The sequence below is a fragment of the Xenopus tropicalis genome, chromosome 5 (assembly GCF_000004195.4).
Source record: "Xenopus tropicalis strain Nigerian chromosome 5, UCB_Xtro_10.0, whole genome shotgun sequence".
Lineage (NCBI taxonomy): Eukaryota > Metazoa > Chordata > Amphibia > Anura > Pipidae > Xenopus > Xenopus tropicalis.
In genome coordinates, this window is record NC_030681.2 from 48,906,390 (window position 1) to 48,929,246 (window position 22,857).

At 39.3% G+C, this 22,857-nt stretch overlaps 1 protein-coding gene across 3 annotated transcripts in view; it reads right to left on the reverse strand.

The window, feature by feature from the left end:
• Positions 1-475: 475 nt before the first annotated feature.
• The window catches only part of ccdc170 (coiled-coil domain containing 170), a 33,469-nt gene continuing 11,087 nt past the window's right edge, over positions 476-22,857 (reverse strand). For all 3 annotated transcript variants that reach the window (XM_031902429.1, XM_031902430.1, XM_031902431.1), the window contains 10 exons: positions 21,690-21,821; positions 20,632-20,888; positions 19,754-19,898; positions 18,456-18,641; positions 16,628-16,945; positions 12,913-13,113; positions 12,542-12,715; positions 10,252-10,494; positions 6,116-6,352; positions 476-2,878 (listed from right to left, as the gene is read on the reverse strand). In XM_031902429.1, the coding sequence (XP_031758289.1) occupies positions 2,741-2,878; positions 6,116-6,352; positions 10,252-10,494; positions 12,542-12,715; positions 12,913-13,113; positions 16,628-16,945; positions 18,456-18,641; positions 19,754-19,898; positions 20,632-20,888; positions 21,690-21,821 (2,031 nt within the window). In that variant the 3' untranslated portion in view covers positions 476-2,740. The remainder of the gene's footprint in view (positions 2,879-6,115; positions 6,353-10,251; positions 10,495-12,541; positions 12,716-12,912; positions 13,114-16,627; positions 16,946-18,455; positions 18,642-19,753; positions 19,899-20,631; positions 20,889-21,689; positions 21,822-22,857) is intronic.

Here is a 22,857-nt window from a genome sequence, read left to right on the forward strand (position 1 = left end):
CTATACCAGCAATGATCCAGGCCTTGAAACTTCTCACGGGAGCTCCCCATCTTGGATTTTGTTAGGAGTGTCAGTGACACTATACATGCTTAGTGGGCTAAGCTTAGGGGTCAGCGCAAATTATCAAGCACAAAATTAGGTTTGTCTTCATATAAGCTGATGCAACAAGGCTGATTATTAAATTCTGACGCAACCTGCACCTTTAAGTTTTTTTGCCTCCCTTTTTTTGATTTTGTCCTCTGCTTGTAAGGAGCTTTACTAGAGCTGGTGGTTTTTAGACAATGTTCCACAATGAAACAGAAGAGTTGGCTCATTGCAAGATTTTAGTGCACTAGCTGCCTCCAAGGCACATACTCTTGATCCCTTATCTGGATGCAGAGCTAGTGATGAGCGAATCTGATGAGCCAAACTTGTTTTGATTTGTGCAACTTTTTGCACGTGACCTCTTCTATATTGATGCAACTGCGCAAACGCATCCAATTTGACACGACCGTCACTTTTATTTTTTACATGAACAAAAATTATTCACAGCTAAATTTTACGGCTGTTTCGCAAAAAAAATCAACAATGGTGAAATGCAGAATTTTGCAGCAAATCCAGGACTGGCAAAAAATTTGCTCATCCCTATGCACAGCCAGTAATGAGTGACTTATACCTGTGGGATCTGAAGGCAGGGAAGGCTGAGAAACTTTGCTTCAGAGTGGGTCTGAGCAGGTAGAAGAGCCCCTGCCCATTGGTGCCAAGCAGTACCCTTCTGTGATGTCATTGTACCAAATCTACCCATTCGTAATGTCATTGGAGGGTACCTTGCTGTGCTGGGTTTAGAAACTGATGGTCAGCTCATCACTAAGAGCAAGTATGCATAATCAGCATTGGTGTCACCACAGGACAATAGTTACAGAAAGGAATGAATAAAATGTATTTTCCAAACATATGTTAAAATGTATTGTTGTAGTTACAGAATCATTATATATGAACACACAGTTAAATGGATTGTTACAATTCATTTTTAGTATTTTAGAGAAAATGATATTTTAAGACAATATGCAATTAGTCTCCATTTTGTACCTTTTGTGGTTGTTTAATTATTTCAATAGTGTCGCATACCCTAACAACGAGACAAGAATCTGGAAGTCAGAAAGGAAGATGGGTAGGACAGGGTCTATATTAAAGATAAAAAGATAAGCAATTAAAAAATAACAACAATAAAAATAGAGCCTCACAGAGCATTAGATTTTTGGTAGCAGGAATAAGATCATTTTTTAAACTCCACATTGGAAAGATAGAATGAGAAGGCAAATAATGAAAAAAAAAAATGAAAATGAATGTAAAGTCACTCTGTAAAACACTATTAAGGCAAACTCCCCTTCAGGAAGAGCAACATGTTCTTATACAATTTCTCATTGCCATTATACCATTATAAAATACTGAAAAAAGTGCCATGGACATTTAGCAGCCTTGATTTCATGACATTTGTCATGACATTCCCTGAATACATGGAAACATACACATATACTTTTGAGCCATTGTTAGCAAAACATATAACCATAAGGACTAAAACATGCTATAATAACTCAGCAAGTTACTGTTTACTTGTTTTCATTTGAGCTCTGAAATTGTGATCAATTGATGGTTCCTGGGATCTGATTAAACGAAGGTTTAAGCTCAAGCTAAAGCCCTGATCCATTTTGTTAATTTGCAGAATATACCCAGATCTAAAGATCTAACGTGAGGTACACTATATGGCCAAAATTACCCAGACACCTGCCTGTCCAACATCTGTTTTTGAAACCAATGGTATTAATAAGAAGTGATTCTTCCCTTTGCTGCTATAGCAGCCTCTCCTCTTCTGGGGAGGCTTTCAAATACATGTTGGAACACTGCTGGTGGTCTTTTGTTGGTGCCACAATAGCAATAGTGAGGTTGGTTCACTGCATTCCAGTGAAGTTCTTCTATTCCCTTCGTAGCAAATCCATTTGCTATGGACCTCGCTTTTTGCCCGAGGACACTATTACACTGTAATAGGAAAGATCCTTCCCCAAAATGTTGCCACAAAGTAGGAAGCATGGAATTGTCATAAGTGCCAGTGTACACTACCGCAGCCGTAAAGCTTGCTTTCATTGGAAGCAGGTTCCCTATTCCAAACCATGAAAAAAAACAAGACTATTCCCCTTCAGCAAACTTTACTACTGGAATTACAAATTCAGGCAGGAAGTGTTTTCTTGGCATCTGTCTAACTCAGACTTTCCTATCAGATGTTCTGCTCCAGAGTCCAGTGGCAGCAACCCATACACCTCTCCATCCAGTGATTAGCACTCTGCATGGTGATGTTTGAATTGTGTGCGACTGCTCACCCATAAATCCCTACATTCCCATAGAATAGTTCTTGTGCTGACATTGCTTCCAGGGACAATTTGGAAACCAGTGAGTTCCGATATGTCGATCTGAGTGTTCGCAGAAGATATGTCATCCTAGGTGAGTGTCTGATTACATTTGGCTAAAAATGTGTCTGGATAATTTTGCCTATATTGTGTATACCAAAGTAAACTGCATCTTAAGGCACACAAACCACATAGATACACTCAGTCCTGGAAAAATATGGCACTTTGTGAAAATATATTCTAACATAAGGCACGTGCTGCAAATGTTCATGGAACAAATTATTAATAAATTATACATATGAAACCAGCTTGGCTTTAATGAAATCGTCAGTACACTTGTACTTGTTCTCAAGTTATATTTAGGCACAGGAAACAATATGATGGTGGTGGTTGTGGATCAGTCCTTCAAGACGTTTGATAATTTCGTAGTCAGGAAGTGCCAAGACGTTAACATTTAGGCCTAGCATCCGTGATACCACTTCTCTAAAGTCTACCAGCTGTAAATGCAAAACAACAATAAGTTAGATTTCAGCTTATGAATACTTTGTAGAATATATATGTAAGGTATAAATAAATATATACATATGTACACTGCTGTTGGGTGGCACACCAGCTCAAATAGATTTCCAGGTGCTTGTTAATATTAACAGATAATATCTATATAAATAATGACCAGCAACACTAGATACTTTTTAACAAAAAGTATATCCACATGTAGATAGAAATATATATTATAGGGACAATTTAGGGGTCATTTACGATGACCCTGGGTAAAAGTACCAGAGCAAATCCCTTAGAGCTTATGCAGAGTGCAACAAATTAACAAAACCAGGTCAAGGTACAGAGTGCAGAATTGGCAGACCAAGGCCAGCCCTGTCTTTGTGGCTTATATCTGTCACCACTCCCTATATTGTGCATCTGAATGATGAACTAGTTAGGGTATTGGTAGTGGGTGGGAGAAAGGGGCCCCTAGGCGTCATTCCCTACTCCTGCTGCTCATGGATGCAGATCTGCATTCATGGTGTCTCTGCCTTTTTATACACTTTAGGTCATCATAGACCAAACACTAAGGTTTAAAGCAGCCAGGAGAATACAGGAAAAACATTCCCAATACTCAACTCATTATCAGGAAAAACACAACTTTTTAATGAACATAAGTTATAATATTTAATACATGTATTTACTTTTTATGCTGAATAAAAGATAATACTGACTGACCTTCCATAAACAGTGTCCAATGAATAAGGCTAGAAATGCGATATTTTATATACTGAACTTACTGCACCAACCTAAAGTTTCAGCATCTCTATAGTAATGATCCAGGTCTTTACAGTTGTCACAGAAGCTCCCGATCTTGGATTCTGTTAGGATTCTGTGACACTCACACATGCTCAGTGGGCTCTGGGCAGCTGCTGAGAAGCTAAGCTTAGGGGTTGTTGCAAATGATCAAGCAGAAATTGAGGTTTGCCTCTCATATAAGCTGATGCTACAAGGCTGATGCTAACTGCACTGGTTTCAGAGCTGCCACGTCATTTGAATTTGAATACATTGATAATCAGCCTTATATTGTGACATTTATTTTGTATATACTGTATACATTATATTGTTAGTCTGTCCCTAAGCTCAGGTAAGTGACAGCAGCACAGAGCATGTGCAGGGAATCAGCAGAAAAGAAGATGGGGAGCTAGTGGGACATCTTTGGGGGCACAGATCTGCCCTGCTAAAGGGCTGTGGTTGCCTTGGGCTGGTACAAAAGCCCAAAATATAATGTACAACATTTCTACCCTACTTCTTTAGTTAGGCTTTAGTTTCCTTTAATGATTGCAGAAGAAGAAGACTGCTTTAATTTGTAATATGATGTACAGCATTTAATTCATTGCTGTTTTGTTTCTTGGACAGAGACTTGCATCTTCAAAAAAATCTTTAATAAGCTACAGATTTCTCAAACATGATAGCCACAGTAAATAACTGTAAATGCCTTTGTTAATGTGTTTTTATTTGGCAATTCCCCTGACAATAAAACAAAAACACATTTTGACTGTGTCTTATGACAAACTGATTTGTTTTTTGGTGTAAGTGCATTGTAATGGCTTGGTGAGGGTGAGGTCCAACAGTCACTAGAAAAAAATGTCCCGGGAAACCAAATTCTTAGAAGCAGATGTAATTTGTGTAATTACAGTATTTAAAGCAAGCATTGAGCTTGGGCTTTGATAACATGACCCAGCAATAAATGAAACCAATCTAAAAATTAATTTTCTGACTTCATATAATAAAGTGCATTTTATGATAAAAGCAAGAAACCTAGGCTGCAGATGAAGATTTCTCTTGTCATAAATGTTCAGCATCTTATCTAGACTAGACTCTGATCCAAATCCTTCTTGAGAGGGAACTGATTGAACTGTGTCTCTTATTGTAACTGGGTACATTTTGTCTGTTTATTCTAATGACTTTCTTTGCATCCACCATGTTCCAATGATGTTTTCCAATATAGATTGGGGCCCACACATGCTGCGTCTGCTATTCACTAAAGTTACCATGACAACACATTAGCCTCACAATTACGCTGACTGCCATTTCTTCCTTGTTCCTAATCTTTAAAACAACAGCAGTTTCAGATAGGTACCATATTAATGGCAGTTAATAAAGATTGCTATGAAAAAGTATAAAGGTGGATGCATAAAAGCAAGTTTTATATGTAAAGGATGGCAATAACTTTGCAAAGGGTAAATTGCACAATAAGTGTTCAGTCGGACATCATTTTGCCACGTGTACATGGGAACCATGTGCAAAGAAAGAGCTATACTTATTTCTGCTCTAGGGCAGGTGTAAAGAACATGACTTCATTGCACCACTGTGCCCTGTACCTCATACTTCTGTGTCCTGTGTCTCACACCACTGTGCCCTGGACCTCACACTTCTATGCCATGTGCCTCAACCTCTGTGCCTCCACCTCTATGTCCTGTACCTCGCACCTCTGTGCCTCCACCTCTATGTCCTGTACCTCGCACCTCTGTGCCTCCACCTCTATGTCCTGTACCTTGCACCTCTGTGCCTCCACCTCTATGTCCTGTACCTCGCACCTCTGTGCCTCCACCTCTATGTCCTGTACCTCGCACCTCTGTGCCTCCACCTCTATGTCCTGTACCTCGCACCTCTGTGCCTCCACCTCTATGTCCTGTACCTCGCACCTCTGTGCCTCCACCTCTATGTCCTGTACCTCGCACCTCTGTGCCTCCACCTCTATGTCCTGTACCTTGCACCTCTGTGCCTCCACCTCTATGTCCTGTACCTCGCACCTCTGTGCCTCCACCTCTATGTCCTGTACCTCGCACCTCTGTGCCTCCACCTCTATGTCCTGTACCTCACACCTCTGTGCCTCCACCTCTATGTCCTGTACTTCACACCTCTGTGCCTCCACCTCTATGTCCTGTACCTCACACCTCTGTGCCTCCACCTCTATGTCCTGTACCTCACACCTCTGTGCCTCCACCTCTATGTCCTGTACTTCACACCTCTGTGCCTCCACCTCTATGTCCTGTACCTCGCACCTCTGTGCCTCCACCTCTATGTCCTGTACCTCGCACCTCTGTGCCTCCACCTCTATGTCCTGTACCTCGCACCTCTGTGCCTCCACCTCTGTGTCCTGTACCTCACACCTGTGCGCTGTGCCTTTTTTTGTCAAATATCTGATAGAATGTTTATATGGTATGAAAACTCAACCAACACTTTCTTACCTGTTTTTCCCTTTTAACAACTTCTTCCAGAGTTTTTTTAAGTGTCTTCAACTCACTGGTGACAACTTCAAGTAAATTTGCAGATCTTTCTTTTTCCTCCTGAGCGTCTCGCTCAGTGAACTCCAGTTCTGATTTTACAGAAACAAGTTTCTTCTGAGTCTTCCCTTTTTCCTTTTCTAACTGATCAACGGATTTATTTAGCTCCTCGATTGTCTTGTGCTGCTCTATGGTCTTGATCTAAAAAAAGTGTAACAAAATTAGGTGTTTGTAATGATAAACCCCAATATCTTAAAACACAACTGCACAACAAGCTTCTGTCCTGGAATCTATATTTCTGAATAAGTGGTTCCCAAACAATGGAACCAATACCTATTAGATATGACATTACATGCCTTTGCCCAGGCATTTTCTATTGACTGTGAGCAATTCCATTGTGATTAATTGTGTATTGAAAGCAGCTTCACTTAGCATATGTTTTTCTTTTAATGTGGGTGCATCACCTTTTGAGTCAGAACTGAATAATTCTATAGTGCAGGTATGGGACCCGTTATCCAGAATGCTTGGGATCTTAAACAGTAATTAAACCCAATAGGATTGTTTTGGCTCCAATAAGGATTAATTATATCTTAGTTGGGATCAAGTACAAGGTACTGTTTTGTTATTACAGAGAAAAAGGAAACCATTTTTAAAAATGTTAATTATTTGATTAAAATGGAGTCTATGGGAGATGGCCTTTCCATAATTTGGAACTTTCTGGATAATGGGTTCCCAGATAAGGGGTCTGATACCTGTACTAGCCAAATTAGTACTATTGTTTAGCACTGTCCTCCTTGAGAAAACTGCTACAATCAAAGCAATTGGTGATCCGTTTCTAAATTTGCATTGTACCCAATGTCAGGGGCGTGACACATGGGGAGATTAGTCGCCGGTGGGATGGCATGCGCGACGCCGCGATTTGCTGAAGTTGCCTTGGCCGCGTATGCCATCCCACCGGCGATTTACATTCTAGCCGGTGGGATGGCATTGCAGGGAGATTAGACTAATCTCGCAATGTGTCACAGCCCTCATGGTCTAGAAACCAATAAACCCAGGGTAATGTCCCACTAGGAGATTAATCTCCCGCAATAAATCTCTGCTATGGGGGGCAACTAATATCCCCAAAAAACCTTTCCACCGTTCATAAAGAGAATGGCTGTTAGAAAGGCCTACAAGTCGTGTCGGTTTCCCAAAGTCGTACAAAGTTGCCTGCAGGAGGAAACTTTGCACAACTTAGGAAAACTGAAGCCTTTTCAACAGCAATTACCTTTATTGCCAGTGGAAAGGCTTTTTGGGGAGATTAGTCGCCCCCAGTAGCAGAGATTTATCATAGGAGACCAATCTCCCTGTGAGATACTACCCTAATAAGGGTAAGCAAAGAGCCAGAAGAAGGATCTATCATCCCTTATCTTAGGGGTCTACTGAGGTACCTTGCAGAGTTTGCTCATGGCTGCAACTATACTGCAGCCAAATAGCAAGTGTCAGCAGAAGGACTCTTTAGAAAGTGTTGCAGGTGGCATATCCAAAAGCAATACTCCCTAGCTGTTTGGGGAACTCTAAGGGGCTGATTTACTTACCCACGAACGGGTCGAAATGAGTCCGATTGCGTTTTTTTCGTAATGATCGGTATTTTGCGATTTTTTCGTATTTTTGCGATTTTTTCGGATTTTTCGTTACCAATACGATTTTTGCGTAAAAACGCGAGTTTTTCGTAGCCATTACGAAAGTTGCGTAAAATCTGGCGATTTTTCGTAGCGTTAAAACTTGCGCAAAAAGTTGCGCTTTTTTCGTAGCGTTAAAACTTACGCGAAACTTTGCACCTTTTAAGTTTTAACGCTACGAAAAATGCGCAACTTTTCGCGTAAGTTTTAACGCTACGAAAAAAGCGCAACTTTTTACGCAACTTTCGTAATGGATACGAAAAACTCGCGTTTTTACGCAAAAATCGTATTGGTAACGAAAAATTCGTAAAGAATCCGAAAAAATCGCAAAACATACGAAAAAGTCGCAAAATGTTCGTTTTCAAGTCGGAACTTTTCCAATTCGGGTCGGATTCGTGGGTAAGTAAATCAGCCCCTAAGCCTTGATGTCCATTGGCTAGTGTTTGATTGTAAGGCACCTGGTGCCTAACCACAGCAAGCATAATTAGATAAGACCTCTCTAAGTTCCTCAACTGTTTGTGTAATTGAGTTATTTTTGACCCTTGTTTTTGGGTCAGTAAATCTAGCAACCAATGCAGTTTAAATACCATAAAAATAAAGGTTCTATGCAAAATGTCCAAGAATACCACATCTGCCTAGTACCAAAAGATAATTTTAATATTATCATCCCATTTTAGCTGATCACACCTAGCAATCACATTAGCCATCATGGTTCTTTTGGCTGACAATTACTTTTGGCACCCACCACATAAAGGCATTGGGTATGTCCCAAGGAAGAAACTCAACACAGACTATGAGTCCATCAGAACATGTAAAGGGACACAGGTCCAGCTGGAAGTATGAATGCAGCCATTTTTCTTGCAATTCAGTTTGTCACCAAGGGCTAAATGATCAGAATGTTGCAATCTGCAATGGGCCATACTGCACAAAACCCTACTGTTATACCATTAATTGAATTACTTGATGGCATGTTAGCTGCCCATATTGCATAGTTGTGCAATATTCAACAGAGACCAATCTGTCAGATAATGTACAGATTTTTTTCACATGTTGATGGTCAAAATGGTGATTCAACTTAACCAGTCCAAATCTAACTCTACATAGATATCTTTAAACTCTTTTAGTAATGTATTTAAAAAAAAATGTATTTCTTCTAGGAATCACAGAAAAAAAAAATCCAAAAAAGTCTATGTTATCTTTCAGAGATAAACAGTTTTATTCTATGCAATGAAAAACCACGGAGCTCCCTTCTTTGCTCTGATTTCTAAAAGAGAAGCTTTGTTTGTTCTTTAAGGCTTTAGCAAATAAAACCAAAGAAGCTTGTTTTTCATTATGCTACCCATATTGCAGGATGGCTGAGCCAACTGTAGGGTTTCCCAGCAATGTTGTATGTAAAATGTCAAAAAGAGAATTCATAAATACAATATGCGTAAGTAAATGTTCTACAGCTCTTAACATACTTTTATTATAAAACAATTCAGTCAGGTATTATTTAACAATGCCCTCATAAGAACTATATGTAATGCCCTCCTGAAGTTCAAGACTAAAATTTCTGCTAGATTTTTCCTAAAAAATGAGTAACCACCTCAATTTAGTTGTGAGCCTATAGGCTTCAAAATCACTGCACGGGCAAAGTTTGCTTAAGAGGCAACCAATCACCACAAGCCTGTCATGTAATTGGATAATTTCTGGGTGCGCCTTTGCATGCCAGCCCACCCACTGTATGCCCCTGAAATAATCAGCAGCTGCTCACTCTGGAAAAGACTAAGCAAGTAGTGTGTAGGTCCTGGTGCTGATGGGAACATGTACTAATAAGTAACAGAGAAACCAAGTTTCACTGGGTGCACCGGGTCCCTGCACACTAAGGGGCTGATTTACTAACCCACGAACGGGTCGAAATGAGTCCGATTGCATTTTTTTCGTAAAGATCGGTATTTTGCGATTTTTTCGGCGTCTTTACGAATTTTTCGTTACCAATACGATTTTTGCGTAAAAACGCGAGTTTTTCGTAGCCATTACGAAAGTTGCGTAAAATCTTGCGATTTTTCGTAGCGTTAAAACTTGCGCAAAAAGTTGCGCTTTTTTCGTAGCGTTAAAACTTATGCGAAACTTCGCACCTTTTAAGTTTTAACGCTACGAAAAAGGCGCAACTTTTCGCGTAAGTTTTAACGCTACGGAAAAATCGCAAGATTTTACGCAACTTTCGTAATGGCTACGAAAAACTCGCGTTTTTACGCAAAAATCGTATTGGTAACGAAAAATTCGTAAAGACGCCGAAAAAATCGCAAAACATACGAAAAAGTCGCAAAATGTTCGTTTTCAAGTCGGAACTTTTCCAATTCGGGTCGGATTCGTGGGTTAGTAAATCAGCCCCTAATTGTTTTGGTTATATTATATTAATATACACATTCATTAATAAGATTTATTGCATATACTTACCTTTAACTCATTAGTGTCTGAAAGCCTAGCTTTCAGTCCAGTGTTAGAATCTAGGGCTACATTCAGCTCCTTCTGCAGTCTATCCACCTTCTTCTGTAAGCGCCTCACTGTCAGGTTAGCTTCATCTCTCTCTACTGCCAGCGCTGTCCGCACTTGCTTCTCCTCCTCCAGCTGGGCAATTTTTTTCCTTAAAAGCTCCATATGAAGTTCTTTGCTGTCAATTGTTTCCTTCTGTGCCTTTAGCTGTTTGAGCAGATAAATACATATTCATAAACTCAATTTAGCCACTTTTCATCAAAATATATTTTTCTATATAAAAAACAGAAATCACATGCTTCATTACAAAAAAACTTAAAAAAGAAGCATTTTGTACAAAAAAGTGCTAAATATGGAATACGAATAGCACAGGGCCTGAATAGAAAGATAAGTAATAAAAAGTAACGATGACAAAATTGTTGCAGCAATAGTTTTTAGGTTGAAGTTTTACAAACAAGTGACCCCATTTGAAAGTCTGAAATAGGCAAAAGAGAAAGACAAATATTTAAAAAAAAAAAACCACGAACAGTGATCCCCATGTTCGTGAGGAACATGTAGCTCACCAACCCCTTGAATGTTGCTCTCAGTGTCCCCAAACCAGGTAGTTATTTTTGAATTCCTGACTTGGTGGCAAGTTTTGGTTGAATAAAAACAAGATTTGTGTGCATAGAGGCTACCTAATCATAGCCCTTATTTGGCACCTCCATAAATGTTTTTGATGCTTATGTTGCTCTCAAAGTCTTTTTACATTTGACTGTGGCTCAGGAGTAAGAAAGGTTGGAGACCCCTGCTCTATAACATGCAAAAAGGTAACTGCCCCTATAAATGACTTGGCCTCTTCCAGTCAAATTGGCAGCTTATTGGCCTTTGTATGGCACTCTTAGGAGGAAATGCCCCAAATATATCTGCTCGGATACAGGGTCAGGCTGAGCCTGCAGGACACCAGGAAAAAATGCTGCCTGCCCTGAACTGTTTTCCCCTGCTCCCCTACCTCCTCCTATTGCAGCAAAAGTAAGTAGAATGTGCACATTCAGGGGGGAATGGAATGGCAGTGGGCAAGTGGGTGAGCGGTGGGGGCCACAGAGGAGGTGTGGGGGCTCCAGGTGTAACAGCCCCGGTAGGCCAAGCACACCCCAGCCCAACCATGGGCAGATATCAACCATTATTCATCAAGCATGTTTGATACCAAATATTAGATCAGCCTGATCTGCCCTCAGATTGGCACAGACCCACTTGTTTGGTGACCTCTTGCATGGACACCTTTAAAGGATGAAGGCAAAGTTCTGACTTGCTTAGAAGAAACGGACAGAACTTGAAAATACATTGATTTTATTTGTGACACTGAACAGTGATTCTATATTCCTTCTATTAATATAGAAACTAGGGGTGAGTGACAATTGTAATTTGAGTAAATATGCTTCCTTTAATACCATTAGTCTGCCCCAAATATTGTTCTCATACCAAATTTTTCTTCATAATTGCAGCAGCTCATACTAAGAAAGAATAACAGATGGTAGATGATGGTAACTGATGGGACAATCTGCAAACTATAGCATCCAGCTTTTTAAAATAAATGAACAGTATCAGGCCAAGTAATAATGTACAACTTTAATTAATATATATATTGTGATTATTTCAAGACAATTAAACCCAAATACAATTTGCATAATAGCACTGCTCTTAGCAATGAAGAAAAATTAGATGAAGAAAATGGGAGTCTATGTGAGATCCATATCTACCAGTATAACACAGTGATCCTTCCGAAACTGTACCAAGATCAGCTCATCAGATGAACATGGGCAAATAAGTAACTACTGTAGCTATAGTTGTAGAGCATAGGGCAGCATTAAATGGTATTCTGGTAAAGGAACCTGAAGACATCATTCCTGGCATTACTAAGGTCTCTTACACATGGGCATTTCTTTATATGTTCCCATTTGGTGGCTTTTTTATGCATTCCATCACAAAGAAATGCAGGTCTGAGTTGATGACCAGATTCCAGTAATATTTTGGTTGAAGTAAATCAAACGGTCAAAAGCTGACATTTTATATGGGTAGGCAAAGCTGGAAAAATCAACAAAATTTAGTATGCCCTGTTCCACTATATAAACATGCACCATGATTCCTGACTTGATTCATCCATTTATTAAAAAAAATCAAATAAATATCAATGTGGTATGTATAAACAATGTGCAAATTGTATCACTGGTAAAACCCCTGTAGTGCTCAGTAAGTTACACATTTGATGGAATACCTTTCTTTGTAAGCCTTGAGCCCGGGTCTTGTTCTCAATAATAGCATTAGTTTCTAGTTTAACCAGCTGGTCAGCACGGCCAAGGATGGCTTCCAGGCGCATGTCAAAGCCAACGTCTGTGGCAACTCTGTCTATTTTCATTTTCTCAGACAGCTGCTCCAAGAACTTCATGTACTTAAATAAAACACAAAAATTTAAGAATAACAAATCAGATGAATGAAATTATTTCATGTATTGCTAGGGTATTGTAATGGGATTTCTTTCTTACTAGTCACCCTTATTTATAGTGATGTTAAATATTCTGATGTTTAACAAATAAATATAACAATCAGGGATTCATACCTCATACTGAAAAGGGACCATAACCTTACCTTCTGCTTCTCATGACTAAGGTTATCCCGCATTACATCCCCAGACACCAGTTCCCCTTCAGCTAATTTCAGACGCCCCCCTAGGTCATCCAGATATTGCTCTGCCTTTCTTGCTCTGCTCATAGATTCCTGGTGTAATTCTGTCTGGGTTTGCAGTTGTTCACTAAGCTTGAACACCCTTTCTTCCAGCTGGGATATGATCTATAAAAAGAACAAAAAGATCTATTATATACATTGTAGAGAACATTTACGCCCAAAGACATAGTGATTTTGTGGTGAAGGGAACGCCACCTATTTTGCATTAGGTCACTCTAACTGGACCAACTACTCTCATATCCATGACTGCCAGTGACCCCCCTCATTTCACTGCTGCAGTATAAACACACACATACACATCAGCTGCTGCAACTTCATTCATTGGGCTGATACTGTTAACGCCACAGCAGTTATGTTTGTATAAACTGGTGGCCCCAACACAAAAGAAATCCAACTAGGTGGAACAGCATACCGCCTTCTGAACTAGTGCCAAAATATCAGTGTGTATATAGAGCTGAAGTTTGGTAAGCTTTCATATTTCTAGATTGCTTACAAAATGACTAAAATATCATTATGAATACATATAATACATTTCTGCAGCTATCAATCATATATTGCCTGCCCCACCTCTATGCCTTAGGCTGCTGGGGGGGGGGGGTAGCACTTCAACTTGCAGCTCAACTGTAAAGTGTGGCTAAAGTTTATTAGAGCACAGGTCACATGGCTGTGGCACCCTGGGAAATGAATAATATGTGACATTTCAAGATTAAACAGATTTCAATGCAGGATTCTGCTGGAGAAGCTTTATTAACTGATAGCCCCTTGATGGTGGTCTTGTCCATTCATACAGATATATACATTATTACATTATCTCAGTGTGATTTATTCCATGCCCATAATTTCTTGAAAAATGAAATAAAAATGAATCCTATTTATAGGACAAACATTCCATTCATAAACAGCTATATGATAATATGTTGAAATTAGTAAACATGAACATAAAGCAAAAACATATGCAGAACATTGTTCTATCTCCTGTAATATTGTGTGGGGTTGTTTTCATTATTTGTACAATCATCAGGCATCTAATCTTAAAACATACAAATTACCTCTGCATTTTTACAAATACCACACCAATATAGGTATTGAAAAAAAAAGTCCAAAACAATCTTTATGTTTAATAAAATGAGCTGATATTAATTTTACAGTAATAATACTGCATGCCATTACTGAGCTAAATGATTTAACTGTCTGTGTTTTTTTTTGGCAGAAATAACTGCCTTCTATTCTTTCTGGGAGGCACGTCTTACAATGCAGGTTTCTCCAATAAACTGAGGAAAATATCATACAATTGAATCCCAGCAGGTACCCAGTGTACTTCCACACTCAGTGTCACTCTGAGATAAACAAAAATGTAATGTTTTTAAGTAATTTGCAATTTGCAGGATTTGAAGGAGTAATCAATGCACCAAAGTTTTAACGGCTAATTGATGATACTGTGTCATAACTAAAAAAGAGCCAAAATAGGTCCCCAAACATTGAAAGTAATGTGTTGGGTTTTAAAGAGCAACTTAAGCCCTTATATATGATGTAATGTACATTATATATTGGTTCTGCCCTTTCTGTAGTCACTACTCCACATTTCTGATGGCTTCTGGGAAGCACAGTGAATGGGTGAGTAGCAAGTAACCCTGCTATAGTGATATCAGATAGTGTAGGAAGTCCCACATGGTGTAGGGAGGAAATGGTATACCCCTCGTGGCAATGTTTTATTCAGTCTTTGGATCCCACCTTGGTCAAAAAAATCATGGGATTCTAGATCCTGGGCTGGTGTAGGCCAAAGAGAGAGTTTGTTCATTTGGGCAGGCACTAAGATTGGATAGGCTGGTGGGAGGTCCGCCAGTTTTACCATCAGTCTAAGACCATTAAGAGCGGTAGATAATTGTAACACCTTAGTGGCCTAATTGTGCTCTGCTGCTTCATAGGGCAGAAAGAGACGTACATGCCCTTTCATTCAGCTGATGCCTTTCTCCGTGCTGCACCTGCACTCTAACCAAGGGGAAGTGTATCAGGATCAGCACTCATCAAAGAACTACAGTATAAGGGAAGTGTGTCATTTGGACACTGAACGTGTGGCTTGGCACATAATTGCCCTGCTACCTGTAACCAATTGCACAGCAGTATCCACAAGAACTTTAACTAAAATTACAATGTGATTATAGAACAAGGAGAGACAAGAAGGGGGACATAGTAAAAAGGAAAGATCTTTAAAAATGATCACTGTTCTAAACCCTTAAGAGGTTTAATAATATAAATATAACAGATAGAGAAATCTGAAAGACAATATAAGCTAGTAGGTTACAGCATCAAGAGAATGTATTCATAACTGATATCTGTATACAAGACTGACATCTGCTGGACATAAAAAGAAATTTACTCAGCTGAATAAAGATAATAGGGTGGGTAGGATAACAAAATCACTGCTAATATCAAGTGCCTGCATTTTATAACCTTTGCCCTGTGTGCCCTAGTGTTCTAGTCTTCCATAGCTGTACTACGCATTCAGACATATCTTTATGCTGCTTTGGATTTGGTGCAGAGTTTATCTTCCATGTACAACTGTTTGGTGTATTTTAATAATTATAAAATTAGGGAAACAGAATCCAGTTTTTGTGTTTTGTTTCATATAGTGACACTTTGCTTACATCTGATGCAAAAAGGGTGTTGTCCACTCCAAAAGCAATGCCTTTACACAGTCTATTAATAATGGCTGCGTGCTTGAGTGTGATCTAATCTCTACAGATCGGGGCACATTTACTATTCCACGAATCCGAATCACGAATGGGAAAAAATTGCATTGGAAACGAAAATTTCGGAAGGTCGCAAATATCACGAAAATGCTTACGAAAGAATCGTATTAGTCACGATAATATCGTATTGGCAATCCAAAAGTCATGAAATTTGCGTACCAAACAATTGTAAACAGCGGTAAAACCTTTCCGATTTTTTCGTGCAAACGTCCAAAAAAGTCGTGTGCTGTACGAAAAAGTCGTGCGGACGCCCGAAAAAAATCGGCCAAAATACACTCGGAGCGTTCGCATGAACACTCGAGCGTTCGTGCCTTTGTAAATGTGCCCCTAAGTGTGGATCCAAAGTTGGATATGCATATAAAAGATTTGTTTGCATTCTATTCAACAAAAAGTGTTTATATTTTGTAAACTAAATATACAAATATTAGAACAAATACCACCTAATTATATATTCAGGGTCGGACTGGGGGGTGAAGGGCCCACCGGGGCTCCTGCCCCAGGGGCCCTGCAGGTGCCCGCACCGCCCCCCCGTAGAGGCCCCCCTATCCCCCCTTGCAGGGCCCCCCACCCGACGTCCTCCCCTGAGCACGAAAATTTAACGCGTCAGGGGAGACGCGTCAGGGGAGGTACGGTCGGGCAGGGGAAGCGCAGGTAAGGGACGGGTCTGGGCCGCCGGGGCCCACTAGAGCCGGGGCCCACCGGGATTTTGCCCGGTGTTCCGGCGGCCCAGTCCGACCCTGTATATATTGTATGCAGCTTTGGTGATACTTTGCACACTGTGTGGGGCATTGTAAATGAACCCGCATATCTTTTCTTGCCTTTTAACCTCAACGTGAAAAAAAGTAAAAAGCAAAAAAAAAGAGGTTTACCGTCTTTCTGTTTTCAGCCTTGTGGTACATATCCCGTATTTTTTCCAGAATTGCTTCCTCTTTTGGTTTCACGGCGATAGAGTCATGGCTTAAAGCTGCTGCTACAGTTTCTTTGAAGGATTCATGCAAGCTGTGAGCTGCCTTGGCCTCTCCACGGGTGCTTTTCAAACTTAGATCTAGCTCAGTGGAGCTCTTCTTGACCTGGCCGAGTTCTTGCTTGCTGGCCTCCCAGGCCCGCTGAGAAGCACTCAGTCTGTCTTTTAATATTTTAATCTCCCTCTCAAGGCTTTCTTTATCATCAGAGGTGCTCTCAAGGTTCTGAAATGCAAGCATGAAGAAAGTACTTACCATGTGTCATTTTTATCGCAGCAATGATTTCCAATGGAGAGAAAAAACAAGGATCTGGTGTACTAATATAGGCAATAAATTATACCAGTGCACTTGCTCATAGCAACCCAATTAGTTTTGATCAGTCTGCTACAAGTTGGAAAATAAAAGCAATGTTCATTGTAAAGTTCATTTACTTTTACATTTGTTTTGAAGAGTCCGTAAGAGGCACTTTTTTTTCTGGTGGAAAAAGTATAGAAAGCAGGACTCAACTGAAGTGGAGATACTGACAGTCTTCTTGTAACAGCATCTAGCATAAGAAGCCTTAGGCAATGGAACACAGGGCGTTTGGTCGCCTGCAAGTATACACAAAAAACTGCGTTATAATAATCACGTGAAAATGTAGTGATTTTCACACGATTATGATAGCGTAGATTTTTGTGTATGCAGAATTCCCCTGTGTAGGCCCAATGGCTTCTCTTATAAAGCTACTTTGGTGACTCTGACTTTGGAATAGAAGCACCCGATTAGAAATGGCAGGATCTTATCTAAAAGGTATGAGGTATGATGACTGCCTTTTACTAATTAAAGGGCACCTATCGCAAAGCTTATTGCAGCCATGTTGTGGCACATGCATGCCAATAATGAGCGAGCAGAGAGTCTTGCTCGTTATGTACATGCGCACTAAATCATATGGCTGCCTGCACCAGGAGCTCCCTCCGGATGCGGGTGGTCTAGCGCCGGCTAGAGCTTGTGTCAAATAAACTTTCACCTCCAGTGGACACCCGTAACAGAGAGAGTGCTTTTTATTTTTAATGGGAAAAAGGAAAATATGGATTTTTTTAAATTAAAACAATAGGCAGAATGTTGTAATGCTCATTTTTTTGCAACAGTGTTTTTAGGTGTATACTGTTCCTTTAAGTAGGCAATTGTGTTTACACTGTGTAGAGATGCTGAAGACAAAACTACAGGGCTACTACATACAAGTGCTGTACTAGAGGTACCAAGGAGAAAATAAGACAAATAGCTTTGGATAGTGTGTTATCCAATGGACTGAATCATGATAAAGTGCAAAGAAGGCAAGGTTTTCTTAGGAAAATCATGGATCTGAAGAGATGGGTAAAACTTTGCTTAATTATATTAAGAATTCATGCCTAATATTGCTGTAATACAGCTCACAGCAAGCTTTAGCCCTTAATAATATTTTGGCATGGAACACAGTAACATTTTGACATGGAATACAGCAACATTTGTGTAAGCTATGGTTATGAGAGAGTGTTTAGTCAAAATGACACCCACAGTGAAATCTACAAAGTTTTGGCTGTACTGGGGTTTCATTTACCTATCATTGGGCTCCTGAATACACAGAGGCTTTCATTTGCTCTTACAATGAACAAGACATTAAAGTCTATGTTTTCTATGTCATTCCCCATAACATATTCCTGCAAATGATTGTCTCTACATGTTCTAGTAACATACAAGTAAAACACAAGTAAAATACCTTTTGTAGACTGTCTAATTGCTTAGCAAAGGATGACGCCTTTTTCTGTTCCTTGCTGACTTCAGAAACCAGTCGCATGATAGTTTCCCTGCTTCCTTTTGATTCTGTCTCATGGACATTTACAGTTTGCTCTAAACTGGCAATGCTGCCTTTGAGCTCTGTGTTGTCTTTATACAGCTCATTAATCTAAAAGAATACACAAATGAAGATTATTTTTCTATAGGACATGCAAAAACTGCTTTTCTAACCATAACAGAAACCCTATAATTGAGTAAAAATCTACCTACAGAATAGGTATTTCCTTAAGGTAGAAGTCACCTGTGTGACCATATGATGCCCCCTGCATGAAATTTTGAAGGGAAATTGCCAAGCGTTTTACCCCTTCTATACAGGCAATTCCAACATCTATAGCAGTGATCCCCAACCAGTGGTTCGTGAGTAACATGTTCCTCAGCAAGCCCTTGGGTGTTGCACCCAGTGGCCTCAAAGCAGGTACTTATTTTTGAATTCCTGGATTGGAGATTTGGTTGCATAAAAACAGTTGTACTGCCAAACAGAGCCTTATTTAGGCTGCCAGTCCACATAGGGGCTACCAAATAGCCAATCACAGCCCTTATTAGGCACCCCCAGGAACATTTTTCATGCTGGTGTTGCTCCCCAACTGTACTTAGGGACCATACACTTCAAATTGCTTCATAAAATCACAATATTTCCTTGTAAAATGAAGGACAAATTTAAGAAAAAAACATTCAAAGAAAAAAAGGCAAGATCCATAAATGGATCTTTAGAGGGATGTGCATCAGCATCTTTACCTTAAAGGAACAGTAACACCAAAAAAAGAAAGTGTATAAAAATAATTAATATATTATGTACTATTGCCCTGCACTGGTAAAAGTTGTGTGTTTGCTTCATAAACACTACTACAGTTTATATAAATACCCTGCTGTGTAGCCCCGGGGGCAGCCATTTAAATTGAAAAAAGGAGAAAAGGCACAGGTTACTAAGCAGATAACAGATAAACTGTGTAGAATACAATGGGAATCTGCTACTTATCTGTTATCTTCTTATGTAACCTGTGCCTTTTCTCCTTTTTTCAATTTAAATGGCTGCCCCCGTGGCTACACAACAGCTATTTCTATTAACTACAGTAGTCTTTCTGAAGCAAACACACAACTTTTACCAGTGCAGGGCAACAGGACACTATATTTTAATTATTTTAAAACATTTTTATTTTTTAGTGTTACTGTTCCTTTAACAGGGCAATTAACACACAGAAGCAAATTAAGCATTGCTAGTACCTTGGAAAGCAGCAGCTCTTCTGGTTCTTCTTGTCCTCTTATATTAATATTCAAACATGTAGAAAGCTGAGATAAAAACTGTCCATGGCTCCTGCTGTAACGAGAAGCTTTTGACTTGCTCTCTTCCCACTGAGCCACAGAAGATCTAAACAGTAGGAACATTCATTCAGATGGGTGTTTATTTCAATGACCATGTGATGGCTGTATTGATATCTAAGCAGTTCTCTAAGCTTACAACTGCAAACGCTATGCACAATTCCAGCTCTTCAACAAGCTGCAATCATGCCACAATGGTGATATAGGTGTATCTACATTTTATTATACATTTAAACATTATTAACGAAAGTGGCTCATTGAGATATATGTATCTTACTATTCTTAAAGGGGACCTGTCACCCTAAGAAACAATTCCAAATTCTATTGTGTTTGTCAAACAAATATATACTCGACTATATAAATTATATAAATCTTGTTTCCTTCAGGCCAGCTTTGCATTATCCCAAAATCCCAAAATGTATATGTGCAAGACTGGGGGACCCGATGCCCATGCCCATGCACTGGCTACACTTTTATAGACAAAGAAGAGAGAGGGGGAATGGAAGGAGTGCAGTGACATCTAGGAAGTGCTGAATGGAAAGTGAAAGTAATTACCTGCCCCACCTCTATGACTGAGGCTATATATAATTGACAGCTAAGATTTTTACAGGTATGGATGTTTTAATAAAAAGAGAATGTGGTTTTCATGTCTAATTTGAAAAGGAATTTTATTATACAGCTTTTAATGTCTGGGTGACAGGTTCCCCTTTAAGTGTTAAGTCATGTGGCTAATTCCAGACTGAATGGGGAAATATTGGCTGAATATTTTTTTAAAAAATTACTTTAATCTAGAATCAAGATCATGCATCCTCTCTTTCAGCTCCTGATTCTCCTGAAGAACTGCTTGCATAGCAAAATCAGCTCTTGTTTTGGAAGTGGCAAAGCGACTCGATTCTTCCTCTGTTTCCTGGAGTCTGGCTCGCAAAGAGCTTATCAGCGATGCCTGTCTTGCTGTGTTCTCTTTATAATTTTCTACTTCGGCCCTCAGTTCTTGCACAGAGCCTTCCTTGGAGGCCAGTCTTGCACGTAAATCTAGCAGCTACAACACAGTCATACATATAGTAAGTAGGAAGAAATCCAAGTCTGCTGTTTTGTGTTGAATAAGTCAAAAGTGATGAGAAACAAAGTGGCACAGCAATAAAAGCATGTATTTTTAACTCACTATTACTCTGCAGAAACTAGAAGACACCCATAGAAGTGTAACATATTGAAATAAATGTGTATAAAGGTAATTAAAATATAATGTACTATTGCCCTGCACTGGTAAAAGTTGTGTGTTTGCTTCATTATCCCTACTATAATTTATATAAATAAGCTCCTGTGTCACTATTCAAATTGAAATAGGGCTAAATGGCACATATTACATAGCAGATACCATAAAATCTCTGTAAAACCCCATTGTTACCCTATGTACATATCTTATCTGTTATCTGCTATGTAATCTGTGCCTTTTCTATTTATTTCCAGCTTGAACTGCTACCCCTGTGGCTATTTATATAAACCATCATTGTGTTTCCGATGCAAACACAAAACACTTTTATTTTTTGGAGTTACTGTTCCTTTAAAGACCAATCCGCAACTCTAGGCCACGCTTAGAAACAGAAACTATGAGTTTCAACTTCATTTTTGATGATTGGTTATTAAAAATGGCATGTTCTGATGTTAGAATGTGATATTTATGAGGCTACTATTTGTAGATTGCCAAACTGGAACTTCCCTGTGTTATAGATTATAAAGATAATAATATAAAATACAACAATATTACAAGTTAGTGAGGAGTTACATAAGCATTTATTTTTTTTATCAAGCAATTAGAAATCATCAAATCAGCAATGCCCACCTCTGTCTGCACACTTTCAAATTTTACATGCAGGGCCGCCAGCTCACTTTGAGCATTTTCAGCGATTATTCGATAATGATTCATCTGTTCTCGTGTAACAGGGATATCAGGAAGCAGGGGATCAAAGGAACTCTGGAAAGTTAAAAAGAGAATAAAAGTTGTTTCCACCCAACACTTTGAATACATTAATTCTGGTATTGTATATACAGTAATACTGAATAACATGTTCATATTATGTTCATGTCAATGATAGCTTTGCCTGCCTTTTTTATAATCACCCCACCCTCCAGCCAAATGTCATTTTGAGGCTTGGACAATCTGACCACCAAATACACTATTTTTGGATTCGGACGAACCCCAAATCCTTCATAAAAGATTTGTCTGAATACAGAAACAAATCCGAATCCAAATTTACATATGTCAGCTAGGATACAGAAGGGGTAAATGGCAAATCATATGATTTTGGATTTGGTTCGGCCAGGAGCATGGATTTGACCAAATCTGAATCCTGCTGAAAAAGGCTGAATCTTGGCCAAATCCAGAACCGAATCCTGGATTCAGTGCATCCTTTCTAATAAGGACTTAAGTTATAAAATATTATTCTGTTCAGCACAGCTCAGTTACAAGGCTAAACGATATTACCTTCATGGAAGAAAAAAACAGGGAGTGCACATGGGGCATAAACAGCTATTATTCCATGCTGCACGTAGAAACATGTCCCCAGTTAGCATAAACAGAATAAGCAGCAATATGTATTTTATGGAGCACAGGAGTCTCTTGTATGCACAAAAAAATAACTTTTACTTTTTACTAAAATGCATTAGGCATGTAGTATAGAACTGATACTTAATGCGTTTTTGCCATCTCGCCACTTTCTCATAATCAAGCAGTTGGGTGAAATGCCACGAAATAGGCATGGGTTCTGCTCTACTCTATGCCTATCCATGCAATTTAAAAGGTAACTAAAAGTTATTTTTATGTATACAATGAGACTCCTTTTGATCAAACCTCGATTATACCTCACAAACAGATAAGGTTAGTCAGATATGAGAGCGCAATTGGGGGGCATGGCCCCCCAACAGCTATTGAGCAAATTAGCCTTTGTTTTTCAAAAGCTTTCTTCATAGTTGTTCTATAAGTACAGGTATGGTTATCTTCCACAGGTCCA